The sequence below is a fragment of the Mastomys coucha genome, unplaced genomic scaffold, assembly GCF_008632895.1.
Source record: "Mastomys coucha isolate ucsf_1 unplaced genomic scaffold, UCSF_Mcou_1 pScaffold6, whole genome shotgun sequence".
Taxonomy (NCBI): Eukaryota; Metazoa; Chordata; class Mammalia; order Rodentia; family Muridae; genus Mastomys; species Mastomys coucha.
The window spans coordinates 102,218,319-102,241,496 of NW_022196912.1; the positions used below are offsets into that span (position 1 = coordinate 102,218,319).

The 23,178-nt window shown below is 43.0% G+C and overlaps 1 protein-coding gene and 1 pseudogene across 2 annotated transcripts in view; both read right to left on the reverse strand.

Moving 5' to 3' along the window:
* The window catches only part of Pomt2 (protein O-mannosyltransferase 2), a 42,793-nt gene that overhangs the window by 17,341 nt on the left and 2,274 nt on the right, over positions 1 to 23,178 (reverse strand). The window contains exons 2-10 of one of the 2 annotated variants that reach the window (XM_031357267.1): positions 16,884 to 16,968; positions 14,316 to 14,420; positions 11,425 to 11,533; positions 9,245 to 9,353; positions 7,528 to 7,687; positions 6,220 to 6,326; positions 4,928 to 5,010; positions 3,181 to 3,290; positions 631 to 697 (exon numbers count right to left, since the gene is read on the reverse strand). In XM_031357267.1, coding sequence (XP_031213127.1) covers positions 631 to 697; positions 3,181 to 3,290; positions 4,928 to 5,010; positions 6,220 to 6,326; positions 7,528 to 7,687; positions 9,245 to 9,353; positions 11,425 to 11,533; positions 14,316 to 14,420; positions 16,884 to 16,968 — 935 coding nt within the window. Of the gene's footprint in view, positions 1 to 630; positions 698 to 3,180; positions 3,291 to 4,927; positions 5,011 to 6,219; positions 6,327 to 7,527; positions 7,688 to 9,244; positions 9,369 to 11,424; positions 11,534 to 14,315; positions 14,421 to 16,883; positions 16,969 to 23,178 lie in introns of both variants that reach the window. The other variant, XM_031357266.1, reaches the window with a different exon arrangement.
* On the reverse strand, positions 13,011 to 14,149 carry LOC116080395 (annotated as a pseudogene).

Genomic DNA, 23,178 nt, shown 5'->3' on the forward strand with positions numbered 1-23,178 from the left:
GAGGGAGAGAAAGAAAGAGAGAGGGAGAGGGAGAGAGAAGGAGAGGGAGAAAGAGAGGGAGAGAGAGAGAGGGAGAGAAAGAGGGGGAGAGAAAGAGGGAGGGAGAGAGAAAGGGGGAGGGAGAGGGAAGGAGAGAGAGGGAGAGAGAAAAGAGAGAGGAAGAGGGAGAGAGAGTGAGAGAGAGGGAGAGGGAGAGGGAGAGAGAGAGGAAGAGAGAGAGGGAGAGAGAGAAGAAGAGAGAGAGCAAGCACTATATAGGCACAAGGCTGGCAGACACTTGGATTATCAACTAACTGAGCCAGCGCAGGGACCAGAAAGAACAATACTCTATCATATCAGGACAGTTTGGAAATGAAAGCAACTCCCAGGTACCCTCAGTTAGGGCTACCTAGCAGCCTCTGGGATGAGCTTATATAACCTCTTCCTGGATGAAATCTGAGTTCCGACTCTGCTCTGTCTGACTCATCCTCTACACTTTCAACTGTACTTGGAGCACAACAGAGCTCAATGATGTTCCAAAGAATGCCAGAGGTCAGTAAAGATGTCAAAGGTGTTCAGGAACCTAGGATCACGAGAAAGGTGAGGGACTCAGTGCACAGCAGCACAGGACCTCAATCTCTGTCACATTACCTGCGTTGGTATTATATTTCTTGATAATCCACAGGTTGTTGTAGTCCTTATGCAAATAGGTGGTAACCTAAGTGGAGGGCAGAAGGAAGGGAGGAAGTATCATTGTGATCAGCATAGCTAGAGACACACACTCCCCAGCAAAACTAACACCACCTGAACATCTTTCAGGGTCCCCAGCTACCAACCCAGGAAGCCATATTTCCCAGTGGGTCTCAAAGTGGTACTCCTGAATAAGATTTTCTCCATTTTTCAGAATTTTGAGGCCCTACTCTTTAAGAACTTTTTAATTTCTTTTTATTTCTTTTGGTGTGTTGTCAATAAAGTTTCAGCTGTCCTTAGGGAGAACCACTGTACTGTGTGTTAATAGTCTTCAGCTTAGAAGCAGTATATTTAACCTATTTTAAAAGTAATCAAGATAATGCCTCAGGGCTGGAGAGTTGGCTCAGAGGTAAAGAGCACTGGCCGCTCTTCCAGAGGACCCAGGTTCAATTCCCAGCACCCACATGTCAGCTCACACCTGCCTGTAACTCTAGCTCCAGGGGATCCAACACAGACATACCTGTACGCAAAACACCAATGTGCATAAAATAAGAATAAATCACTAAAAAAAGTGCCATGGGCTGGGGAGACAGCTCAGTTGATAAGGTCTTGCTGCAGAGACAAGAGAATCTGAGTTTTGATACCCAACATACATGTCAAAACAAAGCAAACAAAACAAAAAGCTGGTGTTCTGAGAATCCTATTACTGACAACAGCTAGGCTCTGCTGGCTAGGCAGTTTAACTAAGCCAGTGAGCTCCAGGTTCAGTGAAAGACACTTTCTCAAAACACTAAGGTGGTGAGTGATTATGGAAAGCACTGACATTGATGTCTGGCCTCCACATGCACATCCACACCTGTGTACCCACATCTCAATCCCATGCACACTAGCAAAAAAAAAAAAAAAAAAAAAAAAAAAAAAAAAAAAAAAAAAAAAAAAAAAAAAAACCAACACTAAAATTCTCCATAAATATCTCATGCTAAAGTTTTAACCCACAGCCACAACTGATTTATAAAAAACTGTATATACTCATGCATGTCTATAATGTAGTGATTAGTCTAACTGCAAAAACTTAGACATAAAATAGACATCTATAAAGAGAACTAGTTAACATGATACTGTGTGCATGAAATAGAATATAATACACAGGTAAAAATGTTTTGGAGCATTTTTTTAAAGCAGCATGCAAAAGGGGCTCATGAGTGCTCATGCTCAGAGCGGCTACCACTCCTCGGTAGGCATTATTCTGAGCAGCAGCCAAGCCCCGCCCTGCCCAGTCATTACCACAGCTCTGGGCTGCAGGTGCTATGATTTCCCCACATTATTACAAAGAGATAGTCGAGCTTATGTGTTCAAGATGACACAGCTTATATAGTTTGAGCAGTCAGGATTCCAAGCAGGGCCGCTAACTCCAGTGCTCCCAAGAGGAGATACAAAAATATACAATTATGCCAGGCATGTAAACAAATATGGAAACAACAGAAATACAGGCATTTTTTTCCCTGAGTTTTACTTCTAACTTCAATTAGACACAACACAACAAATTTACTTTAAAAAAAAAAAAGTTGGGAACTAGCACGTATGGGGAATCACTCTGTGTGAGTACGGTTATATTTGAGTTATTTGAATGGAATTTGCATTGTTTCTCAAAAAAAAAAAAACAAATGATTAAGGATACATAAAAGCTAAAACACTTTGGCTCACACTTGTGAAACAAAGCAAGATCCAATCTACCTACTGGGACTATTCACAGATGTCAGGGTGCTGTGGGTCCTGTGCACACACAGAGGGGATGGTTTCTGTTCTTATAAGAGCCATTATCAAAATTCTCCCAAGAAAAATATTGTTTCTTTATCGTAAATATAGCCCCTCCCTGTCCCACAGAAATGTTTGTTTCTGTGGTGGAGTTTTTACACAGGTCTCCTAGGAACTCAGATACCTAATTATAGTAGAATGTTCCAAAATGTCTGAAAAATGCTGATCTTCTGAGAGTATAAGTAGCTTTTGTTTCTTTTTTAAAATACTTTTCTAAACTCGATTTTACTTTATAGACGTTAACTGTCTTAAATCATTTTAGAACTGAGACCTAGGCCTGTAGTGGAACTATTCCCTTTTCTCATCACTCTCAGGCCAGGAGCTGTGCTAGGCACACCAAAGTTCCAGATCAGACAAAGGGTGGGAGAGCAAACTCTCACAATCCCTTAGAAAGAGAGTTACCCAGAGGCAGACAGAAATGACAAGAAAGGATCTGATAAAGGGGGGAAGGGCACCAATCTGGGGGGTGGGGGTGGGAGGAGTCATGAGACAGACAGAGAGGAACCCCTGAGCTAAAATGTAAAGAAGTTGAGGTTAACCAAAGAAAGGAAGGGAAGGAAAAGGAAAATACTTCAGTCAATAGAAAATGGGTGAACTACAAGCAAGAAATGGATGACAAGCAAGAAAGTGAATGACAGGTTCAGTCACAAAGGACAGTTCAGTGTGGCTGCCACCATACTTGATATGGTTACCCACCTGCTGCTGGCGCGCACCAATGCCCTCAGGGTAGAGGTGCCTATGAGAGTGAAGGTAGCCAATGGCCATCTGGAGATTCTTCACAGTGATTACAGAGCCGTATGCCAGGTCTAGAGGGGAAGAAGACACCAGACAGATACCAGGCTGACCCTGCCTGGGGGATAGGAGGGGAGGGGGAGGATGGGAGGTTGCTGCAAGCCATAAGCCTCATAATCCTCTTAGAGACATCATGGGGCCCAGGCCAGCCTAAGGCAGGAGTCCTACTTGCCTTCTCATTCCAATGGGAGCAACTCAGGAGGAAACTCCCTGCATTCACATGTGCCTAACCCCACCTCCACCACGAGCACTTTGCTTCAGACTCCACACTCCCTTGCATACTGCTCTTTCACAGCTCTCTTCTCATTCCTCTTTCTCTTGCATGGTCCTCTTTCCAGCCTCTGTACAGTCACTACCACAGCATCAATTGCCTTACATCTGAAACATCTCCTAAGCTCCCCTGAACAAATTTCAGTCCAAAGCTCCCTCGCTAAGGACTAATGGCATATGCTGCTGCTCCTCCAAACCAGTGCTTTCTCTCGCTTTCCTAGTTCTCATTCCATTCAGCCTGCTGAGCCCACTATTTTCCTGGCACTAGTTATTCAGAAGAGTGAAAGGTCATCCTGTACTCAGGGCCTTGGTGCCATCTCTTTTCCTCCCATGCTTGGTCCCTCTTGGGTGCGCTCTTGGCTATCCCTGATCCTTAGGTACAGCTCTAAAATGACTCCCAGTGGATGCATCTACCATCCTAGACATCCTATAATTTCTTCCAGCCATACTAACTCCACGGTACACAGCATTCCTAGATGCCTGCCTGCTCAGAAACTTCCACGGTGTCCAATACCTTAAGTATCTCACGCCCTCATCATCTGGGTTCCAACTCTTTTCCTAACTGGACTCTGGACTCAGCATATATATAATCTGGCCCTTGAGTTTTACCCAGCCCTTGCTTTGACCATGCCATCCCTTCTGCCTAAGATGACTTCTCGCTCCTCAATATCCACTGACATTTGCTTATCCCTGTAGGTCCAACACCAAGGCAAACCTTTACATGCATGTATATGGATGCATATATATGGAATCCCCTTCAGCTGCCTCCTAGCATTGACTAGTCATGGGCTTTAATCCCCAGTACAGTATTCCATCCCTCAAAGTTTCTTTCTTTGAGACAATCTATGAAGACCTTGCTGTCTGGAACTCACTATGTAGATCAGGCTGGCCTTAAACTCCGGGCTCTGCCTGCCTCTGCTGGAATTAGCGGTATGTGCCACTACACCTGACTCTGTATTTCTTTTATGTACTTAACACATGAACGGATGTCCTTCATACCAGACTATCTCTGGAAGGTGAATACCTAATTATTCCCTGTGACTATATACATAATTGTATATGTATGTATGCACAAAACTGTTAAACACTGGTGCAGGCTACACTACCCCTAGAAGGCCTTGCTCTGTGACCACATTCTCTCAAAATGGCCTTCTTACAGAGCTGGCTTTGAGAGCTACAAAGAAGCTCTTTTGCATACTATAGTAACCGACTCTTGAGTATTTGTACTTTAATGCTGGGTTTTCTCCCTCCCAGTCTGCTACTTATAGGCAAACAAAACAAACAAACAAGTAAAAAAAAAACACCCAAAAAACAAAACCCAAGTTTCATTCTTAGGTTTTCTGGTTCAACTTTCAGGAAAGCCCCATGCCAGTATACTCACGTTCAGGGATAGAAGCATTGTGAAGGCTGTTCCCTGAAAGCCGGGCTTGAAAGGCAGAACTGAAGAAACCATCACCAGGACCACTGTGCAGAAAGGAGAAGCACAAGAGAGTCAAGAAAGTAAAAGCTGCCATGTCCGGCTGGGGGAGTGTACAACCTTAATCCAGGAGGCAGAGGCAGGAGGATCTCTGTGAGTTCAAGGCCAGTCTGATCTACAAAGTAAGTCCCAAGTCAGCCACGGCTACAGAGAGAAACCCTGCCTCAAAACACAGAACAAAGCAAATAAACAAACAAAGCTGCCATTTCTCAATAGCCCTTAGGTACTTTAAAAGGAGATTTGAAAATGTAAAGGGCAGGGTGATCTCTTGAAACAAACAAGGATGATGGAGTTGGAGAAACTACAATCTAAATTTCACCTTACCAGCTGGGTGACATGGGCAATGTTCCTAGCCTTATTTAACCTTAGTTGTTGTTGTTGTTCTTCTTCCTCCTCTTCTTTTTATTTTAATTAAGATTTATTTATTTATTTTTATGTAGATGAGCACACTGTTGCTGTTTTCAGAGTCACCAGAAAAGGACATTGGATCCCATTATAGATGGTTGTGAGCCACCATGTGGTTGCTGGGATTTGAACTCAAGACCTCTGAAAAAGCAGTATTAGCTGCCAAGCCATCTCTCCAGCCCCGTAGTTCTTTATTTATAAATAGGAGGGTTTTTTTTTTTTTTCTGAGACAAGGTTTCTCTGTGTAGCCCTGGCTGTCCTGGAACTCACTCTGTAGACCAGGCTGGCCTCAAACTCAGAAATCCGCCTGCCTCTGCCTCCCAAGTGCTGGGATTAAAGGCGTGCGCCACCAGTGTACAGCTTAGGAAATTTTTAAAAAGCCAAAAGAACTCACTAATAATGATAGCTAATTGAGACTGTGCATATAATGCAAAACCCAGTTCTTGGCAACTACTAGCTACTTACTGAATGAGATGTTGCTGTTGGTGTCCAGGTTACCAGCACCTCTAGGTCCACTGCAACCCTGGTACCCATCTTCACTAAAGAAAGAGGCCTCCCTCTGATTAGAGAGTAGGAGCATCTGGACTACGAGGGATTCTCTCCTGTTTTAACTGTGGCTTTGGGTGCTGGGTTTTCTGAGCCTTAGGGTACGCAGAAGAGAAAGCACAGAGGGAACAGGAAAAAATTCCCACCTTAATCCTAACCTCAGGCCTGAGAAATCACACAGCCCCCACATAGGCTTAGGTGTCAGAGAAAGACCAGAAGCAAGAAGGGAAAGGTTCTGGCTGTACCTTTTATTCAGCACCATGACATGAACAGCAAAAATGGTCACATAGAGCACCAAAGGCAACACTATGAGGCACAGGATGCGAGCAGTCAGGTGCTTCCCCACAGTTACCTGCAACAGAATCACAGTGGTGTGTATGTAAATCTTCTTTATACTCAGCATGAGTCACATTGGAGAGTAGTAAGTGGAAACCCTAAGCCTTTCTTTCTATACTACCCTCCACCCACACTCACACCCACACACATACACACTTCAAGGAGATAACATGAGTCAGCTCTCTGTTGTCCTTCCAGGCATGAACTCATGACCACTGGCAAGGTAAGGTTATTGTTGAACAGTGGCTTCCACCTCACTAAACTTTTCCCTAACGTTTGCCAAGACTCCCTGTACTGACTATGCCAACCTCCTACCACATGGCCAAGTGTTACTGGCCTTAACCTCACACAGCTCCCTGGAGCACCTAAGCTTGGACTCTATTCAGCCAAAGTAGGATTGTAATAGGCCCTCTCCTCATCTCGCCTCCCCTCCTACAAACCCCCATGGGTTCCAGAGGGCAGAGATCATGTTGTAGTCACCCATACATTCCCAACATTCTGCATTTAGTAAATGGTCTCTATGTATAAACATGTTGACATGTTAGGAATTTGGTAGTTGAACCCTGGAGCCAACCTAACCCAATCTTGAGTCATAGATTTCCCTCTTACTACCTGTAATACCTGTAGGATCTTGGGAAAATTCTCTCTCAGGGTTTCAAATTCCTCATTTATCTAATCAGTGAATGGTAATGCGCACCCACCACATAGGATTTTAATGATGAGATAAAAAAGCAAACCATTTTGTACAGTGTCTGACACTAAATCAACTCTTGATTACTAATATAATAATTAAAAAAAAGTCCTAACAGTATTTAACTGGATTCCAAATACAGAAACCCTGGGTCAGGAAAAGAAATTGTAAACTCAGAAGTTCAGAGCCATCCCAGTCATTTGCCCTCATTGGCCTTGGCCTGAGTCCAGCTCGACAGCCTCTTCTGGCTGGTTGGGAAACTTAAAAGAAATGAAGGGAGGTGGTCGGGAATCAATGACAAAAGAGAACTGCACGTTGTTACTCCATTGCTCTCTTTCTACCATTCCATTCCCACTCCAGCCCCACTCCCTGATGTCCTGCTGTCTACAGAGGAAAGCTGTGTCTGTCCAGTCTGCCCATGGCCCACGACACAGACACTCCCTCTACCTGTGATAGAAGCAGAGAAAAGCCAATGGGGAACAGCACTGTGGAACAAAGACATTTCCATGAGCACTTGAGTTCTCACCAGTGAAAGACTGAGGTCTCCAAACAGGTGCCAGAGGTCTGAAATAGTGTTCAACCCCACTTGCACGATGATAAAGAGGCCAACAAATTTGACCCCTAAAGCACCAGCGAGACTAATGCCAGTCAGGCTGAGCCAGAACCACCAGGGGGCAGAGAAAGGCCTAGAAACCAATAAGACAAAGTTTAGTTTGGCAACTAGAATCAAGTTGGAAATCAAGAGCACCACCTAGACGGGCTATGCTGTACCCTAAGCCTGGAGGGTTCTTAACCCCAGTGGACCATGGCAAAGCTTCAAGGAGGTTGTGCTCCATCAAGGCCCTCAAACTACAGGCAAGTCAGTATGAAAGTAACATGCTGTTCTGTGGAGGAGGCTCCATGCTGCTCCTGGCTAAGCATAGAACCTCCTTTGTAGAGACTTACTCTTCACTATCAACTAGTCAGGGATATATAAGAGGAAAACCCAGAAAAGTTCTCTGGACTCAAGTCTGACTTATCCTTTGTGTCACCTCTGGGCCTGCCAAAGGGCCTTTGTTGACTGTTCATTACATATTAGGCACCACTCTAAGTATTATACCCCTATTCTCATCACACCCCCATAAGTCAGAGCTCATTATCCTCTTTTTACACATAAGGAAATTGAGGCACAGAGAGTCTAAGCAATGTAGCTTGCAAGAGATGACAGCACAGTTCAAGTCAGGCAATCAGCTACAATGTTGATGTTCCTTATCAGCTTGTTATACTGAAGCACCCAGTACACCACAGCCAATTTCCTGATGATCTGCCACTTCCCTTGACAGAATGAATACTTCTTAAAGCCAGTATCGTAGTTCTTCTGCCCTTCTCTCCTGACATATATTATGTATTCATAAAATAGGAGATGGGTCTGGAGGTATAATTCAGTGATGGAGGCTTGCCAAACATATGAGACCCTGGGCTCAATCCTTGATATTACTTTAAAAAAAAAAAAGTAGATGGAAATGGAGTGGAAGAAGCATAAGATAACACTAAGCCAGAGTAGGCTGGTAGTCATTGGCTGGGGTCAAAACACATCACTTTCTGGGATAGCCTAGGATATATCAGCTCTTTTGAACTTTGAACACATATTTTGAAACCATGAAATGACCTACTCTGCTCCCTCAAAGGCAGGAGAAGGAGCCAGAAAAATAGAAGAGTTCTGGAAGTAGACCAAAATCCAGATCAGTTTTAAAACTGAACCTGGGAGGATCCTCTCGGCTGGTGTGGAAAATCTATCATGTTAGCATTGGATGGAAGCCTTGAGGCAGGGAGACGAGTAGGTCTGAGGCAGTATCTACACTGGATGGAGAATGAGGACAAGATGTCCCCAAGCTCCTTGGAACAGCACTGGTGCTGAGGGGCAGCTGACAAGGCACTGTGAGGAGGCAGCATCAGGACTCCTTGGTATACCCATAAGCTCCTACTCATTGTATACCAACTTGAGCATTAAAACACCTCTTAACAATTGACCATTTCTCAGAATTATGAAAACCAAAACTAAAAGCATTCATTAGAGAAAACATTTTAAAATTTATTTTTCATTATCTAAAAAGCAAACAAATGAAAAGCATGCTCCTCTTAAACTCAGCTTGAATCAAAGTCCTGTAAGTACCTCCCCTTGACCCTGCCACAATCAAACTTCTTGGGGCTGCCATGGCTTTGGATCCCCACCCCCTCACCCCAACAGAGATGGTACTTCTGACCTGTTAGCAAAGGAGTTGTACTTGACCATGCTCAACATGGCAGCCATGATGAAGAACATCAGGATGGGGTCAAGAAGGATGTACTGGGACAGAGTGAGGCATCCTGTGTCTGAAAAACAGGAGCCTGCTGGTCAAAATGCAGAGTGATGATAAGAGATTTCTGAAAATCAAAAACACTCTTAACAGCAGGAAACAATCTAGCAGTCTGGAGTAGGTAGTCGTTGATCACCACTAGACTAACAGCAAGGGAAGGACTCAGCTTGGGGCACATTATCATTATTCTGGATATTACCACTAGCCCAACAATAAGAAGTCTACCTATGCTACCTGTAGGCCCCCAGTCCCAGAGAAGCCCTATCATTCACTCAGAGCAGCCCTGCGGCCACTTCCTCATTTCCACCATCAGACTGGATGCACATAGAGATACAGATGCAAACTACACATGTATAGGAAAGTCTTACCTTATAAGACATCTTGACTGGGAGTTGGTGCCTACATAGGTACCAGACCGATTTTTCAAAAAAGCTTAAGTTGTCATATTCCTGTTTCAATCTTCCATAGTATTCTCATCTCACTCAGACTAAAAATTTCTTAGGATAGCTGCCAAATCCTGAATGGCCTCCATATCTATACAAATCCAACCCAACCTTCTTTACTCACTGCGCCCTCACTGCACCAGCCTCCTGCTATTCCTCAAGTCCATTAAACACCATTCCAGGATTACTACACAGGCTTCTCTTCCTACCTGAATATTCTTTCCTCAGAACTCTGTTAGACTCTACCTTCCCAGAGAGTTCTTCACTGCTCACACTATCTAAAATACAATTGATTCCCATTAATCTACCCCCACTCTGCTTTATGTTTAACCTGGAGCTAACTGCTTAAGATGCTCCATCACAAGGCCAGTGAGATGAGTCAGCAAGATGGGGTGCTTGCCACCATACCTGATGACCTGAGTGTAATTCCCAAGACCCACATAACAAAAAGAAAGAATTAGTTCCCATAAGTTGTCCTCTGATTCCCATAGGAGTGCCATGGCAAGTATGCATATGTCTCCTCCATTATACACAAAGTAAACAATGTAAATGTTAAGAAGAGTATCATGCTTTATGGAGACTTAATGTAATAGCTTATTGGTCTGCCCTTCTATAGGTATATTCCAGGAGAACAGCATATCACCAGGGTATCTTCTGGAGCCTCAAAAGGTGACCTAGTATAGGGTAGGCGCCTAGGAAACAGGTATCAGATGAAAATGAAGAAATGACTCATGATGAATAACTGAAGAGAGAAAATTAGATACAGGAGAAAGCCACTTCTTCACTATAGAGAACCCTATAACCTTGCCTTATATCCATCAACATTAGGCAGCTTATCTGTCTGACAAGTCCCTAAAATACCCACCTAAATTGGTCTGGACTTCTTTACATGTAAAGCATCACAGGTCATGAATTCAGTCTCATGAATACAGCTAGCAAGAGAACTGACTTCTACAGTTAACCCTTGTTTATCCATGTGAGGACCAAGATAAAATACCTAAGTCCTATTGCTATTTCCTGCTTCACAGCTACTTCTGGACATTTGCCTTTTCATCAATTTTAATAAACTTAGGAAATGCAAACCAATTGCAACATTAACCTCAGAGAAGCAAAATTAACCCATTAATTACAGGTACTTACAAAAATGTAAATATAAGTAACTTAAAGAGAACCTATGTTAAAAATTACCAGTGCCCCACAGAAAGAACATAAAAGGGACTGGGGAGATGGTTCATTGGAAAAACATTTGTCTTGCAAACATGTAGACTGGATATCAGATACCCAGAACCCACATAAAAGTTGGGCAGGCATGGCAACCACATGTAATCCCAGCACACAGCAGGTAGGGACAGGAGCTACTCAAGGAAAGGTGGTTAATAAGACTCACTAGAGCTGGTAAGCTCTGGCTCTGCTTCAATAAATAAAGTAGAGAGCAACTGAGGAAGACAACTGTCAATTTCATGCTACACACACACACACACACACACACACACACCAACTAAGTTTTACTAGTCATATTTTACCCAATCCTAAAGTTAATTGAGAACTGGATGCATAGATGTGACACTAGACTGTATTCATTTCCAACCATCCACATGGTATTGACAGTCCATTTCCCAAAACGCATGGCCTAAGGCAACTTACCAAAGGTGAGAAGGGCAGCAGTTAGCAGTGCTGCTGGGAAGGACTTGGACAGATCCAGTACAGTGAGGTAGGCAAAGGGGATCAGCCAGGAACCCAGGAAAGCACAGAACTACAGGAAGAAGAGAAGCTGTCAAATAACCAGCTCACCTGGTATATTAATGTCTAAGATAGAGAACCCAGTTAAAAGCATGCTCTAGGTGATTTAAGTCACCCTAGAGTATCCAAGGGTAGTGTCATAGTATAGAATTACATGACAGTTGGTATGCCCCTTCAGAAGTGGCATGAAATCAATGACATTTACAGGAAGAAGCAGGCTGCCCATCACTGCCAGCTGTCTCCTATCTCAACACCCCTATCAGTACAATGGGAAAAGCTGGAGCTTCTACCTCACAGGCTCAGGCTAAGAGTAAACGAGTTCAAGGCTTACTAACTCAGAAACTGCCTGACCAACACTAGTGTCTAGCATAAAGCCATGGGTTATAAGTTGAAGCAGACCTCTTTGAGGCATCTTAATATTTTTGAGACTTCTTATTCTTGTAATATTTCCCCTGGTTCTTTGCTTTGGGGATACCAGAAACCACTTTTAGTCTATAGAATGCATTTTTTTTCCATATAACTGTTGTTTATTGAAAGAAACAACTTCTTAGCTCACATATTCATGTTTTGTAGTGTTGGGAACAAGCAAAAGAAATGTACTCTAAGTACTACCATTTTATTTTCAGACTCTGTTTAATCCTAGGGAGAAACTAAATTCAAGGTCCCAGGCCCTAGGGGAGCTGGGGACATCCCTGTAGCTGAACAGCGTCTGTGTAAACAGTTGTCTGAGCCCAGACATCTCAGGGACAACTTCTCTATCTTGCTGGTAGGATCAAACAGGTTCATGTGCCCAGGCCTAGGAAAGAACACCTATCCCACTGATCCAAATATTTTCTTAACTGTCTGTTAAATGGTAAAGAATACAGAAGTTGATTTTTTCTGAACCAAGGTGCATAAGTTATAAAGCTAGTTAACCAGTTGCCTGTTCTGCCCTAATTAACCACTCGCAGCTGACCCGCTCCTTTGTGCCCTTATCACTCTGAGCTCCAGACCTAATGTCTAGGAGAATGACTTAAGGACTTCTGAGCTCCAGACCTAATGTCTAGGAATATGACTTAAGGACTTCTGAGCTCCAGACCTAATGTCTAGGAGAATGACTTAAGGACTTCTGAGCTCCAGACCTAATGTCTAGGAGAATGACTTAAGGACCTTGAAGCTAGGTGTCCTGGATATGTCCCAGTCTCCAGCAGGTACTCCCTTGCCTAACCCATAATGTCAAAATACAATTGGATAACACTGCAGCTCCCCCCAGCACCCTCCCCCCTGTGTTCTCATCCTTTAAAAATGTACAATTTCCATTCAGGGATGCAGTTCAGATCCTGAACTACCCACCTCCCTGAGTGCTGAGAAAATAAAGCTTTTAATTTGAAGCTTCCATATCTGAAATGAGTTTTCTTGGCTTCTACCCAAAACCCAACAATAGTTCAGAAACACAGGTCAACAATGAACTTCTATGGAGTGCAATCCAAAGAATTCTTTGCATTCTGAAATCACTTCACACTCTGAAAGACACCAGTCTTCCTCATCTTTTCAAAATCTTTCATGGAATCAGAATTTTATAGATAAAAATCTATACGTGCCTTCTTTCTTGGTTCAGCCATGCCAAACTTATAGAAAGTGACAACTCCCAGGGCCACAATGAATGTGCCAACAAACATGAACCTGCAGATGCTTGGCCAGAAGACCACGCATCTCAAGTTTTGGCAAAGCACTGGAAGTCACGATAGTGAATGTTCTCCACACCAACGTCCTTCCTGGTTCCCCCAGGATGCATTTTGATTTGGGAAAGATGACTGCTTGACACTTTAAAAGCTGGAGGATTTGGGGATTTTGATTTTTTTTTTTTAAATCAACTTAGTCTGCCCATCAGTAGAAAACTGACAAGCCCAGGGTAAGGAGAAATTCTTCCTTTTGGGTCATCATTTTTATAAACAGGAAATTAATGTGCCCTAGAATGAAGAGAACAGATCCAACTGTTTGTTCTTTTCAATTTCTACAGCAAGTCCATGGTGAGCATTATATATACTTTGTGGTGTTCAATGGTTATTAAGAAGAAAGAATTTCTTGAGAAATCTGGGTGTGGTGGCACAAGCCTTTAATCCCAGCACTTGAGAGACAGAGGCAGGCAGATCTCTGTGAGTTTGAGGTCAGTCGGCTCTACATAGTAAGTTTTAGGACAGCCTGAACTACATAGGGAGACCCTTTCTCAAAAAAAGTAAAAAAATTAAAAAAAAAATCACTTGAGTATAAACTGAGGGGCCGGACACTCCCTGTTTAATATGGCAGGAAGGATTGTACAGAGCATCCCATGATTAGCACAGAGACTAATCTGACTTGTGGCACCTCAGGCTGGAGGCCAGCTTTCACAGGTCTCATTAGGTTGTTACCAGGGAGTTGAGTGCTTAGGTTCTGCCATGTCCCATTAAGCTGATGTTGGGAATCAGGGCACAGAGGGACTGGAATAGGCATGCAGCCTCCCTGAGAATGAGATTCTAAGGGCCCTACTTCCTATGAAAGGGAGGAAATATGAACCTGGAGGCAGTGTGGGGATGCCACAATCTGAAGGAAAAGCTGGCAGAGGTGTGCAACCCAAGCATGGGATGACAGGTTGCAGTGGGTATGGCTCCATGCTATCTGTGGCCTCCCTTTTCCTTCCTTCCCAACTCTCTTCCAGATTTATTTAAGGAGGTAGGTTCTATCATTGTCTGTCTTCACTTCCCTGAAGTCCCTTCGTCTACACTCTGAGTGGGTGTGGCCTGGGGATTAGTCAGTCTGTGTAAAGCAGGAAGCCTTACCCCCCTCATTCCCATGTAGCTGTGGTGCTCGTATCTGTCGCCAGGCTTCTGGAACAGAAAGGTACCATCATATCCACTCAGGTAGCCAGCAAGACCGATCAGCATCTGAGGAGAGAAGAATGAACGAAAGCATGAAGTGTTTAGATCAAAAGACTCCTCTATCCCTGTGCTCTGCAGCTGTATGTGTAGCCTCCAGTTTCCCTTGACAACTGGCCACATAAGTACCAATGCGACATGTTGTCCTGCAGCTGCTGCCCAGTAAAGGATCTTTTGTCTAAAGAGCTTGAAACAAACCCTCTCTTGTGCCACAGCTAAATTCTTGAGACTAGTGCAGACTGAACATTTAGGGAAGAAAAAACTCCATAATTTGAAGGGCCAGGTCAGTGAGGGGCTCTCACACACCTCTCTCTCTCTCCCTCTCCCTCTCTCTCTTTCTCTTTTGTTATGAAATGAAACATGACAGCTTTCTCAGGAAAGGGCCTAGGCAGACTGACTCCTGGAGACTGGCCTTCTACTAAAAGGAAATGAGGCTCCTAATTACAAAGAAGGGGGGTGGGGAGTAGCCAAAGAGCTACACATGAAGAATAAGGAAATAATAATGATGATGATAGTAATAATAATAATAATGATGATGATAGTAATAATAATAATAATGATGATGATGATGATGATGATGATGATGATGATGATGATGATGATAATAATAATAAGGAAAGCAGAAAGAGAATGCAGAAACAGGCATTTCTCAAGAGAGGAAGAAGTGAGGGAAGGGGAGGGGAGAGGAGAAGGGAGAGGAGAAGGGAGAGGAGAGGAGGGGAAGGAAGGGAGGGGCCAGTGTTCTCTTCAGCAGCATAGAGTTTCAATAGGAACTGTTTTACCCAGCTGCTCTGAGCTTCACAGGTCCAGACACAACTGCTTGTCTCCCTCATTAATATGCAGATAGGAAGAAGTACGGTTTTCTGCCCTGTCCTAGGCTTATAACCTATTCCTCCTCCCATAGCAATTGTCCCCTGTCCCTGCCCTAGGTGCTCACACTTCTGTGGGCCAGCTCTCCTCAATTCCCCCTAGCCTTCCACCCCCCTAGCCTTCCATCCCCCTAGCCTTCCCCCCAGATCTGAGTCTTTAGTTAGGAAGAAAGGCTTTTGTGAATCCATTTGTCTTCTTAGGAGAAGCTGTTAAAACATTAAAACAAATTATTTGGTAGAATTTCTAACTATAAAATGTTAGAGGAACAGGTCAATATGTATATTGGGTTTTGTTTTGTTTTGTTTTGTTTCGAGACAGGGTTTCTCTGTATAGCCCTGGCTATCTTAGAACTCACTTTGTACACCAGGCTGGCCTCAGACTCAGAAATCCACCTGCATCTGCCTCCCAAGTGCTGGGATTAAAGGCGTGCGCCACCACTGCCCATCATATATTGGGCTTTAAGAAAGGGAACATTTTTAATTTTTATAATTTAAGTTTTTCTAGGGCATATTTCCTTATGTACTTTATTATACTATTTTCTTTTATAAAATTGAGAAAAAGTTGCACAACATAATGATCTTAAAAGTGGTTTTAAATATATCTACAAGATTGTATAGTCATCACTACTATGTCATTCTAGAACATTGCATCATCCTGAGAAGAAAACTCCTGGTATCAGAACATCATTCTTCTATATAGGTGAATACTATACTGCTGTAAGGATAGACCACATCTGTGTATCCATCCATCAGCTGATGGATGCTCATCTCCATTTCTGAGCCCAGAGAACTCCTAAAAACACCAAAGATGTTCTATCCAAGTAGAAATCTGAGGAGATTCTCAAGTCTAAAAAATAAGTCCAAACCTAACACTTGGCTCCAGTTCTTAGAAGCCATTTGCCCAAATAAGAGATTGTCAATAACGAGAGGGGGGAGCAGTATTGGAAAGAGAGGAGGGAGAGAGGGAGAGAGAGGAGGGAGAGAGGGAGAGAGAGAGAAAGAGAGAGAGAGCTAGAAATTTTTTGAAGTCCATATTCTTTTTTGACCGATGTATTCATTTTTTCTATTCATCTTTAATGCTTGAGATTCTCTCTTCCATTTCCTGTTCTTTGGGAGAACCTTGCCTCTAATTGTCAGTGTACAGGCAATTTCAATGGCCTGTTCTTAGAGACGTATTCACTCTCTTATCTAGTTTGCTCTCTTCCATCTGCCTCCTATGACTATTTTGTTGCCCCTTCTGAGTGAGATTCAACCATGCTCATTTGGGCCTTCCTTCTTGTTTAGCTTCTTGGGTCTATGGAGTGTAGTGTGGATATCCTGTACTTTATGTATATTATTCACTTGTGAGTACATACATGCATGTCCTTTTGGGTCTGGGAAACCTCACCAGGATGATAGTTTGTAGTTGTATCCTTTTGCCTGCAAAATTCATTATGTCCTTGTTTTCAGTAGCTTTATAGCATTCCATTTTGTAAATAAAACACATTTTCACTATCCATATTTCAGTTGAGAAACATCTGGATTGTTTTCAGTTTCTAGCTCTCAACTAAATAAAATGGCTATGAACTTAAAAAAAGAGATTGTCAATTACCACACTGCTTACCTTTCCCAGTGGTGGATGTACATCAAAGAAAAAGGTGCGGTTAATATAGTAACTTCCCATTTTTCCAAAGTGAGTCTCATCCCAACTAAAGGAAAAACAAAGTTTTAATAAACTATAGTTAAAGTTACAATTACAACCAAAGGTCATGAGTTTCAAGCATGTAATATTCAAGTAGGCTTAAAAATAAAAGCTTTGGCACAGTGGTTTGAGGAAAAGCTTTAAGCTGGCTATCAGCCTACATTTCTTGAGTTCCTATCAATTTATTTGAAAGTAGCTGTGTTTTCTGTAACATTTAAAGGTTTTGCACAGCAATTTCTTCCCAGTCTGGTAACGTCTCCCGCTGAGAGGCTCTGTTCTTAGAATGCACAATGCTATACTACCAAGCTACTGGTTAGAGCCTTTAGTGCAAGATATCACAGCAGAGTCAGGTGCTGCCCATCAACTTGCCGACTCTGATCTGGCTGACCCGTTATGATGACCAGCTGTCTACAAAAGCCAAATTTCCTCACTAAGAGCATTACTAAACCGTATGCCTATCCTATGTTATTTTGCAAGTACATACGTGAATCTAGTACTTACCGTCCAACCCAATGTGAAGTCCTGTTCTGCCATACAACCACATCAGCTTTTTCATACACAGAAGGTTTACAAAGCAGCCACACTATCGCAGAGCCAGGCTGTTTAATATTTTTCTTTCTCAAGAAATTTTAGCTTAAATGAAGGGTTGCTTTCCAGGCCCCAAATCAGCCTCCTGCACAGTCATCACTTCCCTATCATGTATTCATGCTTTCTCAAAAAATGTTTAGGTCTTATTTATTATTTAAATTCACTGGGCTCGGTAGATGAGCAGGAGACTAAAGCTACTGCATTAGCCAAGGACACAATGAGGTACCACCAGTAACATGGTGATGTTAAAGAGAGAATTCAGAGTAGAATAAGAAAAGAGACCTCAGAAAGGAGAGCCATCCGCAGCTCCACCAGCTACTAATGTTGTGACATGAAACAACTATGCTCTTCATGCCCCTCCCAGAGAGGTATTAGGGCTCAACTCAGATAATACATAAAGAGAACTTAGAAATTCTATCACACATACTGGACACTGAACTTTCCCAATATTTTCTGTTAGTCTTGAAGCCTTTTTACTTCAAAAATTTCTCAAATAAAATCAGTAGTAGTGTTCACATTTCTTCTTGGATTTTACTACTTGTATCAGAAAAGGCAATTCTCCATGGCTCTCTCAGGCTCTTACAGCCCTGGAGAGGATGCCAGGAATGCGAGAGCCTGGCTCATCTGTACTCAGGTCTCTCTGTGCCATGCCTAATAAATTCCACTGTCATTGATTTAGGACTTTGTCTTCTACTAGCACCCATAAAACAGCAGCTAGTTAAATTCTTAGTTTACAAACAAGCTAAAACTTATCTGTCAACGAGTGGCACTACATAGGCTGATGACATACCTAGCTTTCTGAACAAAAAGGGATAAGGGCTGAGTCAGATACAAATACAAGAGAAGACATCCTGGAACCTGGTAGTAAATGTTCTTACCCAAGTGAAGCAGTGGGCAACAGGAGTAGAAACTGTCCCTCTGTTCTATTTATTAAAGAAACTTGAGGACCTGAGTTTGGATCCCCAGCAACCATGTCAAAACTAGGGGTGGTAGAGTGCCCTTTATCACAGCGTTGAACATGCAGAGACAAGAGGATCCCTGGAGCCCAGTGGCCTGCCAGCTCCAAATTCAGAGAGAGCTCATCTCTGAAAAAATGAGTGGAGACAGACAAAGGAAGACATTCAATATCAACCTCTACATGCAAACACACACACACACACACACACACACACACACACACACACACACACACACGCCCGCGCACATGCACATGCAAGTGAACAGGAAAACACACACCCATTAAGGATTGCTAGAATACTAAGGTAGTCACTAGGATAACAGTGCCACCTGCTGAACACAGATACTCAACACACTCTTAAAAGGCCAGTTAGTAACCTCTGTTGAAAGAGTACATTACCCCACAAAATCCTCAGAGTTCCGTCCATTTCCTCTTTGGAATAGTTTATCTTGAAGTTTAGAACTAACAAAAGGCCCAGGAGGCTTCTCTGTTCTACATACAGCACAGGTGTCCCTTTGTGAAAAACTATCCCCTATTCCACCCCGTGAGACACAGTTACCATCTCAGTGTAGCCCATGACCTTCCTTACACTGCCTGTACCTAGTCCTCTGGGGGTTAAGATGATATCCACTGGAGAGCAGAAGCCATCTTTACCTAAAGACAACTGTGCTGGATAGTTTTGTTGTTGTTGTCACTGTTTTTTAATGTGTACTGTTGTTTGCACTGTATATATGATAGTGTGAAGAAGTGGGATGCCCTGGAACTTGAGTTACAGACACTTGTGGTTGCTGGAAATTGAACCCAGGTCAATTTTTTGGAAGTGCAGCCAATGCTCTTAACTACCAAGCCATCTTTCTAGTCCTATGTTGGACAGTTTTATGTCAACTTGATACAAACTAAAGTCAACTGAGAACTCAATTAAGAAAATGACTTCAGCCAGGCAGTAGTGGTGCACACCTTTAATCCCAGCACTTGGGAGGCAGAGACAGATGGATTTCTGAGTTCAAGGCTAGCCTGGTCTACAGAGTGAGTTCCAGGACAGCCAGGGCTACACAGAGAACCCTATCTCGAAAAATAAAAACAAGAAAATAACTCAGGCCGTAGGCAAGCCTGTAGCATATTTCTTAATTAGTGATTGATGGGAGGGTCCAACCCACTGTGGGTAGTGCCATCCCTGGGCTAGTGGTCTTAGGTTTTATAAGAAAACAGGGTTGAGCAGGCCATGAGCAAGAAGCCAGTAAGCAGCACCCCTCCGTGACCTCTGCATCAGCTCCTGCCTCCAGGTTCCTGCCCTGTTTGAGTTCCTGTCCTGACTTCCTTTGACAATGAACAGTGATATGGAAGTGTAAGCCAAATAAAATAAACTCTTTCCACCCTGAGTTGGTTTGGTTATGGTGTTTCATCTCAGCAATAGTAACCCTAAGTAAGATAACTCTGGCTGGCTGACTGCAATCAGAGTTGAAGGGTCTGACAAACCAATTGAAAGACCATGTACTGAGAAACTCAAGACGCTCTCAGGGAAGGGAAACTATCCTCCCACTGATGGAGTAGTCCAGATTACTTATGGAGATACCCATCATACAGGATGTACTCTGACATGACTAGTTAGACTGAAGTTCCTAATCAAGCCCACACTATTCAGCTGCTTATACTGTTCCAGGTATAGAAACAAATATGGTGTCATGAACTGATTGAGCACAAATTTTAAAGGACCATGGGTCTCTGAAGCAGAAGCCACCATGGTATACCAGACTTCTGCCAAAAGCTGGCCTACTTGCTTTGCATAGGGCATTGACTCTCCCGCTATTAAGAAATTCAGTGCATCAGGACTCTGTTCCCAGCTGAGCTTCTCACCAGTACTTCACTGCTGCTGTTGCCTTGTCAGGTTACAGAAAGGCTGAGGCTCTGGTTCCATGACTCTGGATAAACCACTGTGGTCTTTAAAATTAATGTCCTTATATTAGCTTTCCAAACCACCTAAGTCTGACAGTGATACACCTTTTTGTCACAATGGTCATCTAACAATGGGCCAATAGTCAAGGTAATAAACAGATAATCCATGTTCCCATCATCAATAAACAACTGAGGGGCTAGTGAGATGGCTCAGTGGGTAAGAGCACTGACTGTTCTTCCAAAGGTCCTAGAGTTCAATTCCCAGTAACCACAACCATCTATAATGGGATCTGATGCCCTCTTCTGGTGTACCTGAAGACAGCTACAGTGTACTCATATAAATAAAAGTAAATCTTTAGCCGGGCGGTGGTAGCACACTCCTTTAATCCCAGTGCTTGGAAGGCAGAGGCAGGTGGATTTCTGAGTTCGAGGTCAGCCTGGTCTACAGAGTACCAGGATAGCCAGGACAACACAGAGAAACCCTGTCTTGAAAAACCAAAAAAACAAAAAACAAAAAAAAAACCAAAAAACAAAAACAAAAACAAAAAAAACCAAAAAACAAAAAACTTTTTTTAGGGGCTGGAGAGATGGCTCAGTGATTAAGAGCACTAACTGCTCTTCCGAAGGTCCTGAGTTCAAATCCCAGCAACGCACGTGGTGGCTCACAAACATATGTAATGAGATCTAACGCTTTCTTCTGGTGGGTGTCTGAAGACAGCTACAGTGTATTCATATAAATCAAAATAAATAAATCTTTTGCTGGGCGGTGGTGGAGCAAGACTTTAATGCCAGCACTTGGGAGGCAGAGGCAGGTGGATTTCTGAGTTCGAGGCCAGCCTGGTCTACAGAGTGAGTTTCAGGACAGCCAAGGCTACACAGAGAAACCCTGTCTCGAAAAAAAAACAAAAAAAAACAACTGATATTGTCATGCTTTGGACTTTTCCTCAGAAGCCAACTAACAGGGTTTCTGACTCTCCCTCCATCACCTTAACCTGGCCTACACACTTTTAAAAAGCAATCTCGTCCTAATGTAGTCATCCCAGAAAAATTCATCTCTTCATGACTACCAGCTGGGTAATGATCAGGAGAAAGGAGAGGAACTATACAAAGTTACTCAGACAGACTTAGGTTTCCACCCCATGGTATGTCTTTCTTCTTAGAGACACCCTAGGTCAGCAGAAAAGGGAAGATGACAGTACTCATATTTAATTCTAGTTACATCTCCTGGATTGTCTTACTGGAGTCCAATGGCCTAGAGTTTGATAAATACAATGATACTTGGCTAAGTCCAAGTCTCCCCACAATGCCACCTGTGGCAGAGAGAAGACATACCAGGTCTCTGTGACTTTCCTAACAATGCCCATGGTAAAAAGGTCTGGATAGAAATAGGGTACAATGGGAGAAAAGGCAAACAGAAACTGGCATGGCACATACTATCATCATGGGTAGAGTTGTAGAAAAGAAACAACCCTGAAGAAGAAAGACATTAGAGCTCTAGCGATATACAGTGAATGGAAACATTAATTCTCTCTTTATCTTCTAAGTCTAACCCTAAAGCCAGGTAAGATTCAGATGGGCCACTTAAGACAAGTGGCAGCTGATGATGGCTAACAACCTACAGCTGCAAAGAGAACTCATGTAGCTGATGACATCAGTGCCAACTCTCCAAAAAACAGCTCACTGGTACACATGCTAATGCACTGATGGTACAACTTTCTCTCATTGATACACTCTATAGAATGTTTCATATATGCTTCTCTACAGTACTCGGGACCTGAGTTATGCCCATACAGTCATGGAGGTTCAACTACTCAATGATACTGCCTATGAGGCTTAACCAAACCAATGCAGTGGTGGTCTAAATCAAACTGAATGATGATCCAAATAAAACTGAACTGAATGACCTGCATCTCTTCAGGTAGTATGTCAATATTTAAGGAAAGGGCCACAGAATATCTCTCCATTAGACATGGGATATGCATTGTAATTACTGGCAATGATACCAAAGATCAGAATCAATCTAAACTGCTTTGCACAGGTCATAACTGGTAGATTGTCCTTAGACTATATTCATACTGCTGGTCCCTCATCAGGACTTATTTGTAAGAGGCTGAGTCCAAGGCCCTGAAGGGCATAGTTGAGGTAAACAGCAAAGGTTGGCATCATCCTGCTGCTTGGAATCTCACTAACAGTAGCCATAATTAAATCATATATGAGACAAACTGAACGGATTTGGTTTCTGTCTCTGTCAGCCATGCTGATCTGAGTAGCTAGTAGAGTTGTGCATTAACATGAAACATCTGCTAGAAGCCAAGGCAGTGCATGATGGAGGGGTAATAAAGGCAGTTGGGAGAGAAAGTACTTCAACAATGTCCTGGACAACCACACATGTGCCGAGAATGTACCTAGAATTATCTGACTGCATTTGACCTGGGCCATTTCTTAGGGCTGTGCTTGCAACAAGAGATATGGCAGAGTCCTACAGTCTCCTGCTAGAACAGGGCTCATCAAGACTTATGATAAAAAGATTTCCCAAACTCGCCATTCCTTGGTCCTTATGTAACCTACTGTGGGTGCACCTATCTCTTTGGGCATGTCATGTATAGTAGGATTTGACAGGGGGTGGAGGAACCTAACTCTAAAGGTGCTGATATTCATTCTCCTTCCTGTGATAATGCCTTTGAGTCTAACCCAGTAGTTACAGGTCCCAACAGTCATAAAATGCACCTAATTTATTAATTAGCTTCACAGTTAATTTATGCATTTTCTATAGGAGCA